The sequence below is a fragment of the Jaculus jaculus genome, chromosome 8, assembly GCF_020740685.1.
Source record: "Jaculus jaculus isolate mJacJac1 chromosome 8, mJacJac1.mat.Y.cur, whole genome shotgun sequence".
In the NCBI taxonomy this organism is placed as follows: domain Eukaryota; kingdom Metazoa; phylum Chordata; class Mammalia; order Rodentia; family Dipodidae; genus Jaculus; species Jaculus jaculus.
The window spans coordinates 60,904,319-60,929,597 of NC_059109.1; the positions used below are offsets into that span (position 1 = coordinate 60,904,319).

The following is a 25,279-nucleotide window of genomic DNA, read 5'->3' on the forward strand; positions in this document are numbered from 1 at the left end:
TTTGAGAAGTATGTTTTTATGCTTATACAAAGCACTATGAAATGAAATGGGTATTTATCCTACCTTTATTTGAAACATAGAATTTTTAAAAAAATTATTTATTTGGCTGGAGAGATGGCTTAGAGATTAAGGCACTTGCCTGTGAAGCCTAAGGACTCATGTTTGATTCTCCAGGTCCCATGTCAACCAGATGCACAAGGTGATGCAAGTGTGCAAGACTGCACATGTGCACAAGTGACGGGAGGCCCTAGAACACCAATTCTCTCTCACACACACATAAGAAGGAAGTTTGTTGGACTTTGCCTAGAAAACCTTATTTATTATTTATTTATATGTGTGTGCGTGCATGTATGGACATTTCTGGGTCTTTTGCCCAGCAATTTGGCTTTATGTTGATGCTCAGGAACTGAATCTAGCTGAAAAACTTTGCAATCAAGTGTCTTTAACTTCTAGGGCATCTCCCCATCTCTAAATATAGACAGTTTTAAACAATGCATAGAATATATTACTGCACAAGACTACAGTGAAGTATATTAATGGCAGTTACTTCTGAAAGTAACATTATATATAGGACATTATTATGACTTGTTTGAGATGTACACACCATTAGGATATAAAAGTACATATTGGGCTGGTGATGTAGCTCAGTTAGTACATAATTTGCTTTGCATGTAGGAAACCTGGGTTAGATTCTGATCACCACATAAAACTGGGTGTGGTGGTACATGCCTACAATCCCAGCAGTAAGAAGGAGGATGCAAGAAGATCCAGAGTTCAAGGCCAGTTTTGGTTATATGGAGAGTTCAAGGCCACTTGGGCTATATAAAACTACATTTCAAAAGCAACAATGGCAAAGACAATATCAACACCGCAGACAATCTTGATCTGTTTGACAGCCCCAGTGCCAATGCATCTTTTTACTGGGCCTAGGATGGAAATACTACTGTAGTGACAGCCACTCAAAAATTTCCTGGTTTTCGGCAAAAGCTGGATGTTTAACATGGAGATGAAGTGGGACTTGGGTCCCAGTGAACCAGCCCTGGAGCTAGCTGCAGAGGACTCACAGTGCTGGACATCTGAAAGATCCTGCTAAGTTTATTTTTCTACCTGGTATATTCTGGCAGCTTACTCAGGTGAAACGACCTGTTCAGTTCTCTAAGACAGTAGCAAGGCGAGGGACAGAGTGGGTGTGAGCTAAGGTGCTTTGGAAAGCTTGGTTCACAGCTTAGCCTTTGCTCCAGTAGGTTAAATCACTTATCCCAGGGTGTTTGACAAGACAGAGGTATAGCAGAGCATCATAGCTCAGATGTCAGATTGTTGATCTTGAGCTTCCATTTTCAGGCAGTCTTTCTTATGTTAAGTCTGGCTACTTTGAGAGCTTAGAGGGAAGAAAAATGATTTCCTCTGGAGAGTCAGTACCACAGCTGCCTTAGCTGCTAGAGTCTCGCAGCATGTGCTCTACTTCTTATTCCCTCACAACCCCACAGATTTCAGAGTTCACAACCATCCGAGCCAGTTCTAAGGGATTTTTATTTTTCTGACAACATAAGGCAATGAAGAGGCCTACCAATTACCACTCCTGGACTTAACACCAGGGATCTATCCTGCCTTGATTAAGATGCCAGCAGATAGAAAACTTCAGGTTCTATAGTACTTGGCAGCTGCTGACCTGGTCAGTCTCAGCCCCTCATTCTGCCCTCCAAAGGAAGGGGATAAGTTCTACAATACTTATTGGTATGTTTCTTTTTCCAAAATGCAAGTTAGCATATGGAATCCTGGGCCATGTAGTCCCCTCTTGCTCACGTTTCAATGATGGTCACATGCCTGCCTCCACAAATCTGTTTTTTGGAACTTCTTCCTATCTACCTTCTTCTCCCCACTCCTTCACATACTCTCCTTAGCTCCTCCCTGTAAAAAGGATCTTATTGAATTACTTAACAAGAATGTCCATCAAATGAGAAGCACCTCAAGTAGCATGGTGTCAAACCAGGCAAATACTAGTGTGGCTCAAAGGTTAATGACCAAGATGGTGGGGTGGGCATGTATGTGGTAAGTGTTTCATCCCTTGAAAGTAGCAAAGCAATGGGAAGAAAGAACTGATGAAGCTCCACTATGCCAGCCTTGATGTAGGTAGCACTGTGAAACTCCACAAACCTTCAATTCTTTAGTTACCTGCAAGCCTGTCCCTTGATGTAATAAAGATATAAAAGCAATAACAAATGAGTCATTTCATATCTCACCCTTTAAGGAAGTGTTCCTTAAGATCAATGCAATCGAGCTTCCCTACTAGTCACCACTGAACAGGATCAGGGAGTGAATCAGTCACACTATTTGATATAGATCTATATCATGAATATATATATGAATATATATTCCCATGAAGGGTATTCAGAGGACATGGCAAGTAGGAAGAGATGCAGCATTATGAGGGGTTCAAAGCACCAGTCAATAGTTCTTCAGATGCATAATAATCCATTCAATTATGCTGTTTCTGGGTCCTTCACTTTCTAAGGAACTCATAATCACCAAAGGAGAGCCAGCAGCTCTGGCTTCCAGGCTTCCACATCAGCTGGCTTGTGACCACTGTGCAAGCCCGACAGAAATCTAACAGTGACAATTTGTCTCTCATGTTACTAATGAAGTAAAATGGATGCAGTTGAAAAGGTTCCTGCAGGCTTCACAAGGGACAAGAAACTCCTATCCCTAGGTCAGAACCACTGTTGTCCTAAGTTCAGTTGAATTTGGACTGGGTGGTTTATATTTTCAAAATAAATAATAAGACTTATACAGCTCCAGGGGCCAAGTCTTGGGTTCATTCTTCCTACAACGACAGGCAGAACATTAAGGGACTCTTTAGTATCAATTTAAGATGGGATAATATTTTCCCTGTCACAGTTTTGGATCTTTAATAAGCTTCCATCAAATTGTCAACTGGGCAAAGAGCCATCACCACCACTGGCAGAACCTCTCAGTACTGGCTTTGACACCCCTACTTCTCAACTCAGCATCACTGGATATTGACATTTGGTTTCTCCAATGCTAGTTGGCAATAAGCAAAGTTCAACAAACTTCCCTTTAATTACTTAACATGTGAAGTTAGAGGAGTAGAAATGATCTGCCTTTGATGAGCCCAGAGGCAATTTGTACAATTACACAGCCTCACAAGAATGGCTGATTTGCCTTAACAACATGGTTATTGAAGCCTATAGTCAATACTACTGGAAACTCCTTAGACTTGGGGCCCATCAGAGAAAATGGAGGGTTTGGGAAGCCTTGTGAGACTTCTTGGAAGTTTTTGTACATGGAACATGACCTGCGACCAAACACTGCTGTCTGGCAATCTTATTTTCAAACTGGAAATGGCTGGAATAAGGTTAATCAAATGATCAAAGCCTATATAATTGATTTTTGCCCAAATACAAACATGAAAACATTCATTTGAGTTACCTGAGATTGAGAAGCATGTGGCTGTTGGCCTACCTGTGCTGAGAATCATTCTGGTCGGTAGATGGTATTGTCAAACACTCATCATGACCATGGAAAAGACGTACTACGTGCCCACCAAGTAGGTATCCTACAAAAGAATTATATTCTACCATAAACTGATGGAAAGTTTAACGAGAACAGCATGTTCTAAAAGGGTAAATTTATGCAGGGCTGAGCCAGTTACAGAAAACAGTAAGAGAAATGCTTTTGGGATATTACAGATTTCATGAATTCAGACCTCTGGCAGAAAAGACAAGAAAATCAAACCAATTCTAATGCTGACAGTTAAGTAGTGTTTCAGAGATAAGCAAGGCTCACATCAAATGTAAGGGGGAAATAGTGTGTTTAAAAATCGAAAGAACAATTACATTGCTGCTGTTAGAAAGACAAGGATGTTTCAGTTGCTTAGGATATAAATAATCTCATATCAAATTACTCAGTAAGTTCTTGAATTTTACTGTATATATTTTGTGGCACATTTCAAATCAAATGGTAACTGTGGGGGGAAAATAAGGTATTGGAAAGTGGGTCTCAATTTGTTCTTAAGAGCTCTTTTAGAAGAAGATAATTTTCAAAGGGACCTAACAAGCATAGATCAAGTGTGGATGGTCCTTCTCTAGCACAAAACAGAGAAGGATTGTTCCCCAGCCCCCCTGAGTGGACATATGTAGCCATAGCTATCACTAAGCACTTAGCTTTCAGAATAAAGAAATCTGAATAGTCATAGAATTCATATACTGAAAGGAAACAATGAACTTCAAGGGCACGGTGACCTATTAATCTTCAAATACATTCTAAGTATTAATTCAAGGAACAAAGCAGCATGAAAGGGGCCTAGCCTGAGCTTGTTTTACACAAAGATTTGTTATTTCTCTGAATTTAAAAAATATTCTGGCTAGTTTGTTCTCAGGACTTAATATGCTCAATGCCTGTATTAGGATTTTTTAAAAAATCACATAATTAGGGGCTGGGGCTCACAGGTTAAAGGCACTGGCTTACAAAGACTGCCAGACCCAGGTTCAATTCCCAGCTCCCATGTAAATCCAGATATATAAAGTATCACATGCCACTTTGGAATTTTGGAGTTTGTTTACAGCAGCAAGAGGTCCTGGCACATCCATTCTCACTTTCTCTCCCTTCTCCCACTCTCTCCCTCATTCTTGCAAGCAAATAAAAATATTTTAAAAACATTAAATCACACAAGTAGGTCACTTGGGGGACTGTCTAAAAGCATTTTGGGTGCTGGATTAAACCAGTGCTGAGAAATCATGGCTGAGGAAACTGGTGGGACGGTCTGATACTTTTTAGCTCATTTCTTTTATCATCTAGGCAGGGAAAACCTATACTCTTTCCGCAGATAGTCAAAGGTGTTTTTGCAAATTCACTGTATCTTACCATACTAATATGTCCATTATATTTTTTTACACTTAAATAACTCATAATATACCATAGGGTAATGCTCAGCACTCAAACCCTCAGCTATCGAGCTCTTGACTGAACTCTTCATCCTCCCTTGATGGTGAAGCCATGCTCCATTTGGAGTCAGTTCTTCATTGATGGCTGAAAGACATGCTCCACCTGGCCAAATGCCTCAAGTGATGAGCTGTTCAGGAAAGAGCACCACAAGGACACTCAACATTCCTCTGAGTGCCTTTTGACATGATCTGCAAACACCCTTTAATTAATCTCTACAAGCCCTCTCTCAGGACCAAGATAATTGTATTTCTACAGTGAAGAAAATTTCACATGGAGTCAAAACATTTTAGGGAATGAGCTAAAGCCATAGCATCAGGGATAGTGTCCTCACCGTATACAAGCAGCATTGGAGGACAGGCTTAAGATGAGCTAAATTTTGGTTGTGTGGTGTGTGTGTGTGTGTGTGTGTGCGCGTGCACACACACACACGCGCACGCACATCTCTAGTATGTACTAACTTTTTTTAAGCTTCTCACATATTGCTAAAACAGTTAAGAAGTTGTCACTTCCCAACTAGTTTGACTGTGATATCTTCTGAAACTGGGGTGTCACCTTGACAATTCTCATTTTCCTCTTCATTTCCAAACATCATAACACAGAAAGGACAGTCCCAGTTTGAAACTACTAGACTCAGGAAGAAAACTAGGGTTAAGGTCTATGACATGACTATTTTAAAAAATCCTGATCTTGCTGTAAGTACCAGAATGGAATGCAATAACCTTGGGTCACTGGCATTTTATTATTCTGCTCAGCTGTGATATTACCTAGGAGTAAGACCAGAGCAGTATGTTTATTACATAAATTGTAAGGTCCATGGACTCTTTCTGGAGCCAAGAAATAGGATATGAAAACAAAGTTGAATGCTTATTTCTTTGGAAAAAATAAAACACTGAGATGAGTTCACATATTACTTTAAAGTGGTCTTCCATAAAGATAAATAAAACAAAAGACCAAACATTTCTGTTGCATAGGAGGTTCTTTGCTAGTTTGGAGAAGTGCATGGGAAGAAATACAAGCCATTTAGCTTCCTGGAAAATGATCTCTTCTAAGATGGAAGCTGCTGATCTCTGTATACCATGAGTATATGTGGTGAAAAACTAAAAATGGACTCCAAAGGATTAAAAAAAATCAAGGGTGCTTATGGCAAGTCAAGACAGAAAATAATCCATATTGACACCAGAGAAAGAAATTTAGGTGAACAAAATTCATTTTACCAATGTACCACGATTATGGTGGAGGCTGGGAAAGAACAGAAAATGTCAATACAGGCAGCACAGAGAGACTGGCAAGTTCAAGGCTAACTGCATTAAAAAGGCACACCTTCTTCAATGCTACTTCCTGAGCATGTAGGGTGCACATTCCAGAGTGTTTGCATGAAGGAGGCATCCACTTGTATGTTCCCATTTGATATGGAGAGATGCTGCAGTGGAAACAGAAGCAAACCATCTTTTAACATCACTAGTTCAGTCTTAACAGAGCATCCCACTTATAAATAAACAGCTTCATTGCCATGTGACTTTTTCTACATAGTCTGTGGGGAGTTTTTCTATCTAATCTAGAAGCAGCTTCAAAGAGGGGAACTTTATTCTGGGAAGAAGATATATTCAGCAACAGAGGTGGCAGATAAGTATTGACCTCATCCCCTCACCTGGATGCCTGAATCTACACAAAGTCATAAAATGTCTACTCTTTGTAGGATAAGAAACTCATAAATGGGAACAATTACCCCAGCATTTGGAGAAGGCAAAGTGAAATCTGCTGGCTGGGTGGATCTATTAAAAGTTGTTCAGAGGCTCAAGCACTTAGTTTTGACATTTCTTTTATCTTCAGGCATCTCCACCCTCAGTGTTGGCCCAGAGTCAGCAATGTTCGCTTGCCTGGTCCCCATCTCCTGCTGAAAAACCTCACCTATATCTTTTAGCCTCAGCATGCCTATGTACTGACATATTTTAAAATGTTCTTCTTTCTCAAACAAAAGCTTATTTTCCTGTATTCCATTTTTTTTTTCTGGCTTGTTCTCCACTGGGCAAGGGCCAAACAGTGTCATAAATTCATTGCACTGCTTAGCAGTGTATTTTAGCCTTCAGTGTACTTTATTCGGCATCTTGTCGTGCCCAACCTGTTGTGCTCAGTTTCCCATGGCTTACCTATTCCTAAAGGGATAATTCTGAAAAGGAGAGTCCCGTGTTAGGAGGTACTTACAAGGTATCTTTCAGAGGACACACTGACAAGGATAAGGTCATCACCAATTCGTACTTTCTCTCCCTCAGACCTCTGTTTGGAAGCAGGATGAATGGTCCACCAACAGGCTTCTCCTATAGGAAGGAAGATTCTTTGAGTCAGTTACTATGTTCTGGAAGGCAATGTCCCTATTTCTGCCCCTCACACTTCTTCCTGGTGACAACACACATGCACACTCACACTCCAGACTTCTATTTACCTATAACCATCCCAGTTATCTATTTTATGCTCTTGACTACAGCTTTCATTTCTCCTAAAGAGAAAGACATGGTTTGGGTAAGAGTCCTGGAGGCCAGAAACTGCAAAAGTCTTTGAATATTTTAAGTTAATATAGAATATCTCTTTCAAAGTCTCTTTGACAGCTTTTTAAATAAGTGATTTTAAAGCTGGACATGGTGGTACACACCCTTAATCTCAGCACTTGGGAGGCAGAGATAAGAGGATCGCCATGAGTTTGAGGTTATCCTAAGACCACATAGTGAATTCCAGGTCAGCCTGGGCCAGAGTGAGACACTACGTCAAAAAAGAAAAAAACAAAACAAAAAGTGATTTTAAAGCCAACTGTAGTGGCACATGTCTATAGTCCTAGCACTTGGGAGATGGAGTCAAGACAGTACATAAAGACTTCAAGGCCAGTTTGGGCTAAATGAGACCCATGTCTTATCCCTTACCCCCATAAAAAGTATACAACAGGGCTGGAGGAATGGCTTAGTGGTTAAGGCATTTGTCTGCAAAGCCAAAGGACCCAGGTTCAATTCCCCAGGACCCATGTTAGCCAGATGCACAAGGTGGCACATGCATCTGGAGTTTGTTTGTAGTGGCTGGAAGCCCTGACGTGCCCATTCTCTCTGTCTGTCTGTCTCTCCCCGCCCCCGTCTCTCTGACTCTCTCAAATAAATAAATAAAAATTTAAAAAGTTCTTTTAAAAAATATACAACAAAGAATTGATTTTGCTGACTTATTAAACACTTATCTTTTGTTACTACCTTCCATGAAATTTCCTAAAACATTAGTAAAGGAATTTTTACTTTATGGCCCCAACTTAAAACAACAAGTGAAAAAATTTATAGCAAGGAAGAGAAATTATTAACATTTTAGAAAAATGAAATAAGGTTGCTCTTAGCCAAGAAAAACCTAAAACTCATTATTTGAGTAAGAAAACAGAGAAGCCACCAACTTCTTCCTAGAGTCCTCAGAAAAAATCCCTGGAGCTGAATCCCTGAAGTAAAAACTGATTGTAAACAGAAAGGCTAGCTAAAGACATCATAAGACATTTAAACTTCAGATCTCAAGCCTTTCTCCTTCAGGCTATAGCAGAAATCTAAATGAACAGAACTGCAGACCATCAAGGGTCTTGTGGTAGAAACACCAGACACTGTTAAACAAAAAGATAAAAAGATTTATTGAGAGGATAGCTAAGTTTACACATAGAAAAACCCTTACTCTCTGCCCTTTGCTGCTAGAATACTACAAAGCCAACTGATTCACTACTTTCTGGACTCCGGTATTACTTGTTTAGGGGAAGCTGATCTTCCCCAAGTAAAAGACAGCATGGTTTGAGAGTCTCCCATGTAATGCTCAGACCTTTAATAGTACTCCCAATAAGATTTAGTAGATACCTAGGCACACGATCAGTTTCTTATTAGCTTTTATGGTCTTAACCTTAACATAATCAAAACCAAATATTAACTAGAATTTGAGGAAAGTCTTCAACATGAATGTCAGGAACAAAGCACAAAGGAGAGAAGAGAATGGAGAAGAGGAAGATTACAGAAGAAAAAAAAAACTTCTAATAAGATTACAAGTAGATATCTCAGAAAAGTAAATAAATGAAATGGCTATGAAAATAACCATGAAGAAGCCCCTAAAAGAAAAAGAAAAATACTCTGTGACTTCAAAGACAAGAGAAACAAGATGATTATAGGACAAAGTTGAAAAATACTGTGAATCATGGTAGATATTTCTAAGAAGATGAAATATACAGAAGAGATAATGTGACATAGTCTAATACAGAGACAGCTTTAGATAGATGGAAAGTTTGGAAATGGCTCAGTCATAGAAACTGAACAAACAAGGCAAACCAAAACATAAAATGAGCTTGACCATAGGATATAATGTGCCTTATTTTAAATGTAAGTAATTAATATTGACTTGGCTTTACATAAAAATAGATCTAAATATATTGAGTGAGAGAAAACAAAGGGTGGAATGTAAGGGCTAAAACTTGATCTATCCTTTATAAACTCCATGGGCCAAGGGTATATCCAGCATGAAGTGTCCTTCCTGAACAGGCTCACAAAGAGGGAAGAATGTTCATTCCCTGCCATCTTCAGTGCTCACCACCCCAGGGAGAGCTGTTCCCCAGATCAGCAGGTCCACCAGCCACTAGTCCTAAAATATATCTTAGCACTTACAATATGTGTATGATTTTTTAAACATTTGTTGTCTCCTAAGTCTAAATTATTCTGACCTATGTTTAAATCCTAAAAAATTCAATAAAAAACTTCTAAAAGAATGATTGAGGGCACAGTGATCAGCTATCCTATTAAGTCTAAAACGTTATTACCCAGTACATAGGGGAAAATAATCCAGGCTTGTTGACAAATTTAAAACCTCTCTCCCTAATACATTCTTGTAGGCTTCCTCAATTAATGAATAGTCTACATTTTTCTTTTTTTACAATAGCAAGAGAGGGTTCTGGGCTAAAAGTGCATTTACAAAAGGAAACAGAATCCCAGCTTCTGGATTTCATGGGAGCTTCCTGTGGTGAGGGGCTCAGCTCCTGAATCTTGCCCCAGTGCACGCCCCTCCATTACAAATTCTGAGCCAGTCTTAATGAGGAGAATTTGAGGGAACTTATAGAGTAAGGAATGTGTTATAGAAACAAATTATTTCAGGTCCTAAGTTTTCATGAAGACCCAGCTACTCAAACTTTTAAAAAATTTAGTATTTTATTTATTTGGGGTGGGGTAGAGAATGGGCATACCAGGGCCTCCAGCCACTGCAAATGCACTCCAGATGCATGTGCCGCCATGTGCACCTGAATTATGTGGGTTCTGGGCAATCAAACCTGGGTCCTTAGGCTTCATGGGCAAGCACCTTAGCTGTTAAGCCATCTCTCCAGCCTGCCAGTCACCCTTTTGCACCTGTCTGCTAGACCACAGTCAGCTGCTGATCAACCACTCCGAAACCTGGGCCAGCTCCTGCAATACTTGGGTCTGTCATCAGACTTCGTAGCAGCTCTGATGACAAGAACTCAGGGAAAAAGTGCGGAAAAGAGTGTTTGCTGTTATCTTTTCCCTCACTTTCCACCTAAGGCTTTAATACTTAAATATATTTCTTAAGTACTTGACTAGAATGGGGTATTTCTAAATTTCTTTCCATCAATTTATGATATAAGTAGAATGACCACATATGCCTCTTCTGATTATATTCGCTAAGACTGACAGTTGGGTTATACTGAGAAGGTAGTATGCATTCAGTTCAACACTTCACTCAATTTGTAGTTTTCAGAAAAGGTTAACAATACCTTAGAGGAAATTTTATTTTAAAAAAGACACTTTAGTTGAAAACAAAGAAATCCCAAATTCACATGTAATCTTATTTTAGGAAAACAGCTCATAATAGAAAGAAGTTAGGCCCAGTTGTGTAAAAATGAGAGTTGGAAGTGGAAAAAGGTGTTTGCCTTTGGGAACTCTTGACACTACTGCACAAGATCTAGGAATAGGAGGTGCATGGAGTTTGGATCCTACATTTTTTTCTGGATGATCCACCAAATCAGACAATATTAATTTGTAAATGACCACATTTTAGAAAAACAACATAGTTTTTTGGCCCTTTGGTGATCCAAAAATGTCACCTCCTTTCTATTTGGGGAAAATGTCATGACATTAAAGACTATATTCTAGGACAGAAGAGATAGCTCAGTTGGTAAAGTTCTTGCCTTTCAAGGATGAGGACCTGAGTTTGATCCCCAGAACCCACACTAAAAAAATGCTGGGCATGGTGATGGATACTTGTAATCCAGCCCTGGGGAGGCAGAGAGAAATGGTTTTCTGAAGTTTATTGGTCATCAACCTATCTGCCTATATCTCTATATTGATAGATAGATCTATCTATCTATCAATCAAGCATCGCCTATCACAAGCATCTATTTGAGACAGAGTCTTTCTATGTAGCTCAGAACTAGTCTTAAACTTATTGGCCTAGGCTGATGTTGAAATTGTGATTCTTCTCTCTCAGCTTCTCTTGTGCTGGGATACCAGGCAGGCACCCACCACTCTGTAATACTGTCAATATTTTTGACACACACACAAAACAAACATATAAACAATAACAATAGCAGTGGCTCCCAAAGTATATGATACTTTAGAAGACAAATGTCATTGGGTCATTTTATAAGAAATTTAAGAAAACATCACTCTCTTAAACTAATTCTATTAGAGAAAGTTTAAGTTTAGAACTATTTTGCCAATGCATTTTGGTATTTGCCAAAAGTTACTAAATTATTTAATATGTTTTTTTCATTATATTTATTTGATGACAAGGAATACCAGTTCTCTACTTATGGGAAAGACCCAAGTTTTATCTGTGGAATTGTAAATTCAAAAGTAAGTAAATTTAAAATAAACTGTACAATAAATGGCACTAAATGAGATAAACTGGAATGGAGAAACCAAGGCTGTGGACATCATTGACTGACACTAGGGGAACTACCTGGGAATAGCTCATCTGTGGCAGAATGCCAGGTCTGCTTCTTTAATTTGGACACATCACTTCACTCCTTAGCTGCTATGACGCCACCTGTATTTTCATTAGCAGTCACTTAGTATGAGTAGTACTCCCCAAGAACCAAACCCTAAAAATATGGTTTCTGAGCCTCTAGCAACTGTAGTTAATGCACCATCATCTCCTTTTTCTTGGTTTCTGTTTCACACACATTTTCTTTGATTCACTCTCTATGATTTTATCAGTCTTATTTCTTGAGTTGATTGGTGTGGAATCCAAAATGAGTGACAAATTCAGTATCCTTCTCAAATGCTCTAGCAGAAGAGCACACTGGAAGGAGCTCTGGAAATGGTGACTTACCTGTAGCATGTTCCCTTAGACCGACATCAAAGGCAAGTTTATCTGTCTGGGATCTTGATGTGGTCAAGCAAGTCAGATACTGTGAAACAAGAGCAGAAACAGGTGAAACCATACTTTCTCACTGGTCTTGGTTTCCCACCACTAGTTAGCTTCCTGTTGATTTAAAAAAAGAGATACTTTGAAGTCGGCTCATTCATCTCACTCACTAGAAAGTTAATTGGTGCAGTGCTTTTGGAAAATACTTTTATTACAAATTTAAAACCTCAGAGATGTTATTATTTGATGTTCTTGTAACTTGGGGGAACTTTACATAGAAACTAATTGGCAATACTAAAGATGTTTTAGCTAAAAATACTTTGAGAGACTTCTAAATTAGAAATAATATAAATGGAACATAAATTACCAACAATGATAGAAAAGCTAGATAAACTCTTGTGCTTCTACTTTATGGAATATATTATCGAGTACTCATAAGAGTATGTAATAGCATGCATCTGTGTTTATACTATATTGAGCTGAAACCAGATATAAAATAATACATTTATGTAGTTAACGTGTGTATAAACTTCAATGCCTAGCAACCAATGGAAAGGAATTACATTAGAATCAGAACAGAAGGTGTGGTTTGTTAGTAGCATGGCATGGGGATGGGGTCTAGGAACTCACAAATGAGTCTCCTATTTCTGTTTATGTCCTATTTCAAATTTACCAAGCTTTAAAACTTCTCAAAATAACATTCATCTTTTTTTTTTTTTTTCAGAATGCAAGTGCACATGGGAAGGTAAAGCTTTGGAAATGATAAAACCAGTGCCTTTTCTGCCTTTTTGCTGATGGCCCAGTGGCACATGTTGGAATGCAGTGGAAGCAGGTGAGCTCTGGGGATGTACGTCTAGCTCTCTGCCAGAGACAGAAAATCATGGTGTTGTAAAAAGACATATTTCACAAGCTTTATTCCCAGAGCTGCTCTTAGAAGCAACTGGACAGTGCCGAGTTTATGTTAACTGTGAGATTTTTTTTGTTTTTTAAAGAAGAGTAAACTCAATGATAAATAGTGTTGGTCTCCACATCTCTACCAGGGTGATAGCCCAGGTTTTCAAAGCCATGAGAAGCATACTACTTGAAGATATATTTGTTGAGTTCAGATAGAAAAGGAGTATATAGGGTTCTATTTCCTCTATATATAAACAACATATTTTGAAATGTAAGCACTTCTCAATTTCAGAGACCCAGAGAATAAGTTTCTCCACTCCAAACTTCCCCCTATTAAAGGAAGTTAATGTGACAATATACATATATTGAATGATATGTTCTTATGCAACACAGTCCCATGTACAATGTACACAATGAAAAAAAATTTTAAATCCTCATATCTTACTCAGATACACTTGGCCATTTATGTTCTCTATCTCTTGCCATGAAAAATTAAAACAGATGAATGTTCAGTCTGAAAGGTCAACTTCTTACCAGGACTCAGAAAAAAACATGCTGCAGTAAATAAATTATTTAAGAAGCAGTTGCTGATCCTGCTGACAATTTGAGTCGAAACTTTGAGAAGAACATTGAATGGTGCTGCAGGTATAAATGTGTGATAATACAGTCTAGAATTTAGTGTATTCACTTTCCACTAAAGTTAGGAAAAGAAGCCACATCTTCCTAACACCGATAACAAGAGAGAATAACATGTTTGTGAACTACAGCAAAGATTTCTGGAGCTCATAATGGTAAGCTTGGCTGAAGTTGTAATATTCTTCACAATGACCTGCAAAGCATCTGCGATACCTTTATTTTGTAACATATCCATTAACATCTGCATTTTTAAAGTTATGCTGAGTTATCACCATCCTGGTTATTCTCTTCCAAATCCCTAGTTATAGTTTGTTCAGCTCTCTGCTACTCCCCTATCTCTTACTTTACTCCTGCCCCTGGATTAACATAATAGTTTCAAATTCTCCTAGAATTGAAGAAGCTAGACATCATTCTATTCATCTTAGCAGGGTATTAAGGGAAGGCATGCCATAGAGATGACATTTGACTTACTTTTCATCTCTCCTGGTTATCCTTATATAATGAAGAAGTCAGTTACTCCATGATTCACTGGCTATTCATGAGTTCAGCAGGTATTTATTGAGTATGTGGTAGGCTAATGCACAGTGTATAATGGGGTTAGGCTTAGTTATGTTTATTAAAAAGGTATGGCTCCTTTTGTTCATCAACAGGTATGTGCAGGCATGTAGCAAACATAAACAGCTGAAAATTAAAGGAAAGTGATAGGAAGGCAACAAGATATTGTAAATTGCTCCCATGTAAAGTTAGAGTTCTTTGACATTACCTGTACTGCCCCTCCAGCCATATTTTCCTCCTCATGAATAGTGAAAGCAGCCATCAACATAAGCTTACCATTCCGCTGAAAGAGTGCCGCAGAAGAATTGCATGGCCATATAGCAGGGTCCTGTGGCCACCCCCTTGTGCTGCCTGTGGACATGAGGAGGAAGATTACCAGCACATACTGTGGCTTTTTTGACATCAAAGCAGCACATGTATTTTGGTGACAGACTCCAAGAAAAGAATCATGGCAAAGCTCCCAAGGAATTCATTCCAGAAGTGAAAGTCTGGTCAATGGGCCAAAGACCGGTGAGCACAGCCATGCATGGGAGAAGGAGCCAGGGCCACTGCTCTTCTCAGTGACGGCCCCAGCAAAGCCCAGAGCTCTTCTACCTGGGAAGCATATTCATGAGAGAGGTACTGCTTACGTTCCTTTGAAATGTCTCAGAAGCATTCATACTGAGAGAGAGAGAAACAAGTGTAATTAAACTACAGCCTAGTGCAGTTGAGCTGCTCTGCTGGTGACACAGGCACACATTCTGGGTCTTGCAGCCTTTTATTTTCTTTCTTTCTGGTACATCTACTCTAACGGTCCTTTTCATAGAGATCTATCTCATCAACCAGGGAAGGCTCTGAAGTCCAGAACATTAAAAGCTAACTAGTCTTGCAGAAATAAATTCCTGAGTGGAGAGGCCCACAGGGTGCCTTCTGTGCCTCCCTTTGCAGGCCCACCTTGGCCATTTGCTCAGTGGATACCCTGTTGGAGAAGAGATAACTCAAAGTAAGGAGAGCCTTGTTGCTCATTTCTTCCTTTTTACCTTAACCTGATTCACATATATCTACACTGGTGGGAATAGTATACTATCAAACAAAACTCTAACTTCTTCTGTTATAGATGAATAGGTAGCATGGATACTGAAATTTACAGATGATTAAAAGAAATTGGCACCAACTTAAAGTCCTTGCCATCCTGCTGACCTATCCCCAGGCATTTTTTTTTTTGAAATCACACACCCTTTTAGGAGAAGTATTTGAGTGAAAGCTATGCAGTCCCTCTACATTCCCCCAAAGAGAAACCAAAGTCTGAGATAACTAATTATTAAGACAAATTTTGCTTCTTTAGTCCATGGGTATCTTCTATGCAGCCTGTTTTATTTAGAACTGTAGGATGGGAGACCATGTGAGGTTTTGTCCTGTCCAGCCTCTCCCCTCCAGTCAGACAATGAGAAACACAGGAAGCAAGAAGCAGGTGGCAGGAGAGAGGCCAGTGTATATATAATAAGCCATGATTCTCTTTCAACTCTATTTGGATTAACAGAGCCACTCTGTTAAAGAAATGGTTTTTCATGTCATACAATGAATAAGCCTAAAAGAAATAAAAAGATAAATGCAGTATCATGTTGAAGAGAAGCTGATAACTAAAAATAAATTCAGCTGTGCTTTTCCCCCTTCACAGCTTTAGAGACATTTAAGTATCTCCAGACTTTATACCATGTCTGAATTACACTGCTCTTCACAATATTTCCAAATTTCTTGAAATCATTTGCACTAGCTTCAGTTTCTGTATTTACAAATGTGTCAACACCTCACATTAAAATTAAACATAGGAAATAATTTCACATCTTGTCAGTCTAGCTGAAACTGTCCCTTGCAACTTAAATGATGGTCCATTCTCATGTTTTGAGTATGTCCTCATAGAGGAACTACTGATTAAGTTATATGTTCTGGAGTTGGATAGATGATTCAGCAGGTAAGTGCACTTCCTGAGCAAGCATGAGGGTCTGAGGGGGCCGGAAAACTCCTGAGTTAAAAGTTCCAGAACCCACATAAACAGCTTGGTGTGGCCACATGTGCCTGAAACCCCAGTCTCACAAAGGGGAGCAGAGTCCAGGGAATCACTCAATTCCTGATAAGCAACAAGCTCTGGCATTAATAAGAGAAGGCTTAAAAAAGAACAGGCAGAAGAGTAATGGGGCAGGACACCTGATGTTTTGCTCTGGTCACACCAGTGAACACCAGGCCACCACAAGGGCATATACACATGAATACACACACATTCCCCACATTACATACACATACATACACACAAAGCAGAATTCAATTATATGTCGCACCAGTAACTGTGGCTTGCACTTTCCTCCAATTCCTCTCAATCATAAGAAGAATTGCTGACTATAAACACAGAGGAACTTCTAGAAATATCTGTAGGCCCTTGTGTCTTTGATTATTGTACCATAGGGACTTGGTTCACTTGAATGAATGGGAAAACACTGTGTAGAACCTGCCATTTCAGAGCCTCCTTCCTCTAAGACCCTGGTTTGCAGACATCAGAATCACCTGGTCCCTTCTCTACAGTGCATGCTTCAATAGTCCTGGGGTGGGGCCTGAGAGTCCACATTTCTAACAAGTTCCAGATGATAGTGGTGCTGCTGGTCCAAGGATAAGATTTTGAGGGCCACTGCCAGCTTCCATGCTATAATGGCTGAAGAGATTTTCCTTCAGTCTGTGATAATAATTGTCATGATGACCACTGCTATGGAGCCCCTGCCATGCATCTGGTATATATCATATCCATAGCCCATCCTCATACTTGCCTCTCAAGGCAGAAATCAATTTTCCATTTCATATATGAGGAATCTGATACTTACAGAAAGTATCTTGCTTTATTTATCACAACTAACATGGTCTAGTAGCATATGAACTGAGAGTTAATGGCAGATCCAGACCTCATTTGTCTACTATGTATAAAGTGAGGGTAACAAGGCACCAATGGGAACAGGATATAAAAATATCAGCTCCTTCATGGAACCTGAGATCAAATCCATGTCAGGAACAGAAGGCTTGGTGCTATGCATAACTCTTCTCCTTGGATCTTATCCTGAAAATGATAATGGTAATCACCCCCATTTTGCAGTTGTGTAAACTGCCAAAGAGATAAAATAACTTGCTTAAAGTCACCAGGTCTCAAATGCAGAGCTGGGACTTAATAAAGACAAGAGTTTTTAACCATACACCATACTAGTGCATTTTATTAGGGGAGATAAAACTTGTGTAAATATTTACATACAGAAACAGTAACTGAAGCAAAGAGTTTTATAATAGACTAGGTGGGTAAAAAGGGCATGTGAAAGAACTTTAACACTCTGCATCCAATGACTCAGCATCCTGCTGCTACCAGCCATGTCCATTCTACTGCGTCATGTCTCACCTGAGCTACATCAATGACCTCCAAACTGTGCTGCTGGGAATGCTCCTTCCTCCTGCTGTGCTCTGGGCTCATGTGGTAGCTAGACTCTCCCTTTCAAGGCTATAAGTCATAACACTCTACTTTCCATTCTAAAAGCCCTCCATTGGTTCCTATCGAGAGTCGGAACATAATGTCCTCACCATGCCCTTAAAAATACTTCATCAAGAGTGGCAACTTGTCTCTGAGAGTCTATATAGCAAATATTTCAGGCTTTGTGGGCCATAGAATCACTGCCATATAATTTTCACTCCCCATACTTTTAAAAAGGATCCCATTCAAAAGCTAGAAACCATTTTTACCCCAAACTAGAGCCATATGTAAACAGGTCAGATACTGGATTCAGTCTGTTGGCTGTAAGTTACTGACCCTTGCTGTGGTGGTTTGATTTAGGTGTCCCCCATAAACTTAGGTGTTATGAATGCTAGGTTCTCAGTTAATGGAGATTTGGGAATTAATGCCTGCTGGATGCACCGTATTGTTGGGGGTGAGCTTATGGATGTTATAGCCAGTTTCTCCATGCCAGTATTTGGCACACTCCCCTGTTGCTATTGTCCATCTTATGTTGGCCAGGGGGTGATGTCCACCCTCTGCTCATGACATCATTTTAATTAAAATTTAACAGGGCATAGGATATTTTTAAAATATTTTTGTTTATTTTCATTTATTTATTTGAGAGCGACAGGCATAGAAAGAAAGAGGCAGACAGAGAAACAATGGGTGCGCCAGGGCCTCCAGCCACAGCAAACAAACTCCAGACATGTGTGCCCCCTTGTGCATCTGGCTAACGTGGGTCTTGGGAAATTGAGCCTTGAACCAAGGTCTCTAGGTTTCACAGACAAGCACTTAACTGCTAAGCTATCTCTCCAGCTTGGCATAGTGTATTTTGTTTTTTGGGTTTTTTTTTGGTGGGGGGGGCTTGGTTTGTTTTTTTGTGGTAGGGTCTCACTGTAGCTCAGACTGACCTGGAATTCACTATGTAGTCTCAGGGTGGCCTTGAACTCATGGCGATACTCCTACCTCTGCCTCCTGAGTGCTGGGATTAGAGGCGTGCTCCACCAAGTCCAGCTTGGCATAGTGTCTTTTGAAACTCAACAAAGTTGGTGTTAAAATTAGTCTGGAAATATGAATAGTAAGTTTTTTTAATCAGAAAAGGAATTGAAATTTAAAAATTGTTCTAAAATAAAATTAACTAACATACTTTCATGGGTTCAAAAAAAGAATGTACCACTATAGGCAGTCCATAAACAGTTTCTGTTGGCATAAAAATAAGAGTACAAAATAAGTTTTTGTCAGCACAACATAAAAGAAGGATTTTAAAGCATATGTCTCAGTGATAGGAAATCAGAAAAAGTATTCAATATATGCAACAAGAAACATAAGAAGATAAGAACATAAGATTCTAGATAGATAAAAGACTTAAATGTTTCTAAAATTAAAGTCTAGAACAACTAGCAAAAAACAGTACAGTCTACATCATTTTCTGACCTAATGCTTACCCATGCTTTGAAGGAAAATAAGTATTCAAAGGAAATAAAAAGCAAATATGGCTCTACACAGACTTCTGAACTTCAGAGCAATAGAAATCATAACATTTGGGAGATTTTCTCTCACTATAACAAAAGAGTTAATATCTCACTGAAGTGTGGGAGAAAGCCTCCATTAAAAAGTAGGAAAGTGCTTTTAATAAATGATTCATATCAGAATGAAAATATAGAATAAATTTTATCTCTTTTAGTAATAAAAAGTTGCAATGATAGTGACTTGGATATATCACGTTACATCTATAAAATTTGCAAAAATTGGAGGAAAAATGCTGTCTGTGTTGAATTTAGCTGATGTGAGTATGTCCGTGGCAGTGTTGAACATAACCCTCTGGAGAGAATACGGTAGTATATAAAAAGTGCCATAAAGAGTCCATCATCTCTGCTACTATAATCCTCTTCTGGGAATAATTCAAGGGGAATGAAAAATGTATAAACACTGTTGTGGAAAGAGCATTATAATGGGTGCAAAAAAAAAAAACCCTGAAAATAACCCAATTATACAACAGAAGAACTGTCTAGTAAATCGTGGGACTTCTATAGGATGTTATGTCCTGCAGCAATGAAGGGCTGCAATTACAGGGGTTATGTGGAAACAGAAAAATGTTTGTGATATGCCATTGTGAGAAATGGAATGCAAAATGTGTTCGTCTGTTATATGTATATATAAAAGAATGTTAAGGAAGCCTGTAAAATTAAATAGCCACTTGCATGAGTATAGAATTATTAAACTTTAACCTTCTATAATTTTTTTCTTTAATATTTACTACATCATCTGCATAAAATATATACAGCTGTATGAGGGATATGTTTCATGTGTTTACAGAGATGGAGGGTATAAAAGTACATTTGCCTCTTCATTAAATCTTCAGCTCCTCAAGGGTACAGTTATTTGCTGGGATTCTCAGTAGATGACTTGTCCTCCCTGCAAGGCAGACAGGGACATTGCTGGTCTGCTTTCTTTTGACACTGGCTCCAGAGTACATCAGCCTCAGAGATGCAGCCTCTGTTCAAGAGCCAGAGCCCCTCCTTCCTGCTTCCTCAGCCTCAGCTCCAGATTCTCTTGCCTCAAGGTTTCACCACTGCATGGTCCCAATATTCTTGGTTCCTTTAACTGTACCTGTCTACTCTTCTATTTGGATCTCACTCTGGATTCTGCAGACTCCACAACTCCATCATATTAAAGCTGATTCCTGCACTCAGCAGACACCAGGCCTGCCTTTTCCTACTGCTACAGACTGGAGGACATGGCCAAACTCTGGCTAAGCACCCCCAAACATCCCTCAAGAAAGCTTCTTTTCTGGAAGGGGTGTGGGGCAGGGAGCACTGAACAATCCCTCTCCAGTGCTAAACATCAAAAACAAACAAACAAACAAAAGAAACCAGGTCTTGGAATTAGATAACTGGTGATAGGGATGAGTTTTTCTTTTTAATTGGAACTCAGAAATTACAGTTCAGGGGCAGGAGGGACATATGCACAGGTTAATATGATGTGAGTAGGAGGCAGAGATGGCAAATGAGACAATAGGAATTCAACAGGTACATTGAACCACCTCAATTCTGTGAAGCCTCTGAAAGCCCAGACACAGGTGCCTAACTTGTTTCTTTGTTGCTGCTTTGGATCAGAGAGCTTCCACTCATCTATGTAAACACCAAAGACTATTTCTGGGTCAGGACAAAGAAATCTCTTCCTTCCCAGTGTTCTCTACTGTGGGGTGTACAGGTGACATAGGCACATAGGTACAGGGCATAAAACATGACACACGTGTAAAGCATCAACTTTTAAATTGACTCTGCCTTTCCACTCCATATGGTTAGTTAATATGAGCCTAAAGCCAGAGTGAGAGGGTAACAAGACACTGGCTGCACAGAGCTTCAGGGCAGAACACCTGAAGAACTTTGCCCTCTATTATGTCCTTCATGTCAGTGTGGGCGACTCAACCCAGGCAGTGCAGCCCTACAGATGAACGTACATGAAAGGAGTCTTTCACATTTTTGAAATCTTTTGGGAACTGGGGATATCACTGAAAACCCGCCATGAAACAGGGTGTTATTGATTCAGAAAGAAGAGGAAAGTATATCTTTCCTACAACCCCACTTCATCAAACTCAGAGCTTATGGCAGTTTCACTGGAAGCCAGCTGGTGCTACACTTAAACACAATTCACCCTGGAGGGAAACAAGGGCTGTATCTGGTGGCAAGGGGGGCTTTAGAAATCATGGCTTCACCTGCCTCTGAGCTCTTACGTGAAGAATAGCAGGGTGAGGGAGCCCCACTTCTCATACCCACAGTGACTCCTCATCACAGCATAGAAGATGCTCTGGAGACAGAGGCCAGTATCCTGTGCTTTCTTCTATTCTTTTAAGCACATGCATTCTGCTACTTACATGAGGAAAACACACACAAAATCTAATAATCCTCCCTAACCCACATTCAGCAATAAATGCCAGATTTGCCACTCTCTGGTTTAGAATTAACTAAAGCTTGCCAACCCTTCGTTTTGGGAGTGCTTAGAATGATTATTTTTTTCCTGGATGAAGTAAGGTGGTCAAATTTTCTTGGTTTGAGAGGCAGGATTGGTGTGAGTTGGAGGCCACCCTGAGACTACAGAATGAATTCCAGGTCAGCCTGTGCTAGAGTGAGGCCCTACCTCCAAAAACAAAAAAAAAAAGAAAAAAAATTCATTTTTTTGTTTATGTGATTAATTTCAGAGTCACAAGAAAGTATTTTAGGAAACAGGGTCAAGGGTCAGAGCCTAATTTAACCAACTGTGAACTCTTGGTCATAAGCATCATGTGGAGCAGGAATGAGGTGGGATCCTCTGGGAGTGCCCACCTGGCTTCTTCTGGGCACAGGTTTGCTCATCTGGAAAAATGAACATCTGAGGAGGCTCAGGCCAGTTAGAGAGCATACAGCAACTGCTGTGGAGTCAGGGTTGGATCTCCCCAAGGCGCCTAACACCCTAGATGAGGCAGACTTACACCCTGATAACATGGCAGAATCACCTGCCTTCCAAGGAAATCTTGGACTCATGACAGCTTAGCAGCAGAGCATGTACTTACCCCATGTGAGGTAACAACAAAAACGTCTCTGACTTCTGTAGATCTTTTTATTTTTAAAAATATTTATCCATTTTGAGAGAGAGAGGTGGATAGAGAGAAATAGAGAATGGGTGTACCAGGGCATCCAGCCACTGCAACAGAATTCCAGATGCATACTTGTGCATCTGGCTTTATGTGGGTACTGGGAAATTGAATCTGGGTCCTTAGGCTTCACAGGCAAATGCCTTAACCACTAAGCAATCCCTCCAGGCCCAAGTTTGATCTTTATGTAAAAAAGGGCCCCACCAGTCATTGTTCTGGTTTATATCTGAACTACTCATACTTGTTATCCATTACTAAATCCCTGATAAAATCATGGGCCAGTGCCACAAATGTTCAAGACCAGGAACTCTGATCAATCATTTCCTTTTACTATATGTAATAAATAATATTTCATACAAAGTATCTAACACTCAAAAAGTCATATTACCATGACATGAAAACTTGATAACTATCTCTAATTAATTATTTCTCTATTAAAAAATAACTGTTGATGTATGCGTGGTAGTGCATGCCTTTAATCCCAGTACTCAGGAGTAGAAGAGGTAGGAGAATCTCTGTGAGTTGGAGGCAAGCATTGGACTACAGACTGAGTGCCAGGTCAGCCTGAGCTACAGTAAGACTGTACTTTAAAAAAAATTCACTGTTTATCCTGATTAATAAAGAACAGAAGTGTTTTCAATAATAAAATTCCTGGAAAATTCTATTATATGCAAGCATTTTTATCTATATGCGTTCTCAAGAAGGTCAAATCGATTATAGTTTGTTGTCTAACTTGCCTCTCTCTTTTGAAATTCTTATAGTAATTGGTTTGTTTTCTCTCCTAGATGCTCTTTATCAACCAACCTCACTTCATTATTTTTTCATCCTTCTATCTCTATCATACCAGCCCTGCTATGATCTTGCTACATGGAGATTGGTTTATCTTTTTCTCTCCACATCCACGTAGTGTGCCTAAAGCCAAGTTTACACTTATAAGCAAACCAGCTTGACTTCTTGAAGAATGTGCAGTATCCTGGGTAGAGAGCCTTGTGTGCATGTGGGTCTATGGATGAAAAGGAGAACACCCGCTCTTGATATAGCTGTGTCTAGACCACATGCTGTTTTGAGGACAATGGCATGGATCATCTGAGCCTCTCAAGGGATTCATTCTAAAGAAGTGGCTTTCAATCTCAGGTACAGATCAGAATAACTAGGGGTACTTTAAACCTGAAAACAAAACAAGAGAAAACACAACACAAAAGTCAGTAATTTTCAGAAGATTTTGTTTTAGGGGTGTGTGTGATGAAGCTAGCTCTTAGGAGAGTTCTTTTGCTTTCTCCACAGGGCATACATAGTTGCTGGGAGCTGAACACAGGGCTTCATGGACAACAGACAAATGCTCCATCACTGAGATACATCCCCAACATGACTGTGGCACAGCCAGGCTTGACAGCCACACTTCTGGAACTTCCTCAGCCACCTTGAGGCCAGCATGCAAGAAGCATGTTAATTGTAGTCAGTAAGTACTTCTCTGCTCTCAGAAATGTTCTTCTGGAACAATGATGAATTTTTCTAATATTTCTTCAGAACTTCATAGAAGCAATAAACAAATATATTGCTCCCCTTTGGGTATGATAAATTTAGAACCCTTTCTGACATTCTCTCAGATCTGCTTTCAAATATGGGACATGGAAAGAAACACATTCTTACTTCAAAGTCTTTATGTGGTGAGGACTTTGGACAACTCAGCTTTGATGGTGGTAGAGTTCCAGGCCCACCTTAGTTACCTGTGGCCCATACATTTTCACAGCATTGATGGCTAGTTGGACCCTTCCTGAATGGCCTCAGAATCTGATCCTCACTCCATACCTCCTTGGATTCCTACAGCTTAGGAAGAGACAGAGTTAATGGCAAAGAACAGAGTAGGTTAGGAGATAAGGGACTGGCACAATTTCTCCTCTTACTATAGGGTCTTCAACACTGGAGTCACTGTGGTTTCTATTTTTTTCAGGTCCCAGCCCCTCATAGTGTACCTCAGCATGCTGCATTCTCCTTTGCACTGCACCATGTTTCTCTGTGTCTGCAGGGTTGGTACCTCTCAGAGCCATCAGTCGTAAATACTTGGGCAGTACTTTCACTGGGATATTTTACAAGCCTACCTTCCAGAGCCCTGGCTTAGGCCCAGGAGTTCCTTTCACCAACTAGCTCTTCTGTAACATGGAATGAGTTTTCTAAAAAGTCCTCTCTGCTGATCAGTGAGTGGAAGCTGGGACCCAGACAGAGCATGAAGCATCTGATCTATTTTCTCTCCACTGTGCAGGAAGCAAATTCATCAAACTGACATTAGTATAACCTGCTGGGCTGATAGCAAAACCTGACTTCTCAAGCCACAAGGCACCATGGTACACTTTGCATAAAGGGAAGAAGGCAATTTAAGAAGAATACCCACAGAGCTCCTGTGAAAATAGAAGACATCTCAGAAACACAGTGATTCATAAGAGAAGATGTATAAGATTAATAAAATTAAAACTCAGTTGTGTTCAAGTTTGCATTTTTTTCAGTGAATGGGGGAAAGAAAAATCAATAATTTCCTTAGGAAAGGGACTTGGTGACTACTATTAATGCAGTGAGATGACTTGGTATCAAAGGGAACATTGCAGTTAACAGTTTTTCTTTCGTCTGAGAGGTATCTCTGGGGCTCATGATCTCCAGAAACCTGGAGATGCAATGTCATTGTCAAAGAGCAGCAGAGGGGGAGGACACTTAGTGAGAAGCAGAGGCCAAGGGACAGATTG

General features: G+C 39.7%; 1 protein-coding gene across 10 annotated transcripts in view; it reads right to left on the minus strand.

Annotated features, from left to right (window-relative positions):
* Positions 1 to 25,279, minus strand: part of Ryr3 (ryanodine receptor 3) — a 598,743-nt gene that overhangs the window by 362,206 nt on the left and 211,258 nt on the right. For all 10 annotated transcript variants that reach the window (XM_045155998.1, XM_045155993.1, XM_045155990.1 and 7 more), the window contains 5 exons: positions 14,689 to 14,763; positions 12,292 to 12,370; positions 7,165 to 7,277; positions 6,283 to 6,382; positions 3,481 to 3,574 (listed from right to left, as the gene is read on the minus strand). In XM_045155998.1, coding sequence (XP_045011933.1) covers positions 3,481 to 3,574; positions 6,283 to 6,382; positions 7,165 to 7,277; positions 12,292 to 12,370; positions 14,689 to 14,763 — 461 coding nt within the window. The remainder of the gene's footprint in view (positions 1 to 3,480; positions 3,575 to 6,282; positions 6,383 to 7,164; positions 7,278 to 12,291; positions 12,371 to 14,688; positions 14,764 to 25,279) is intronic.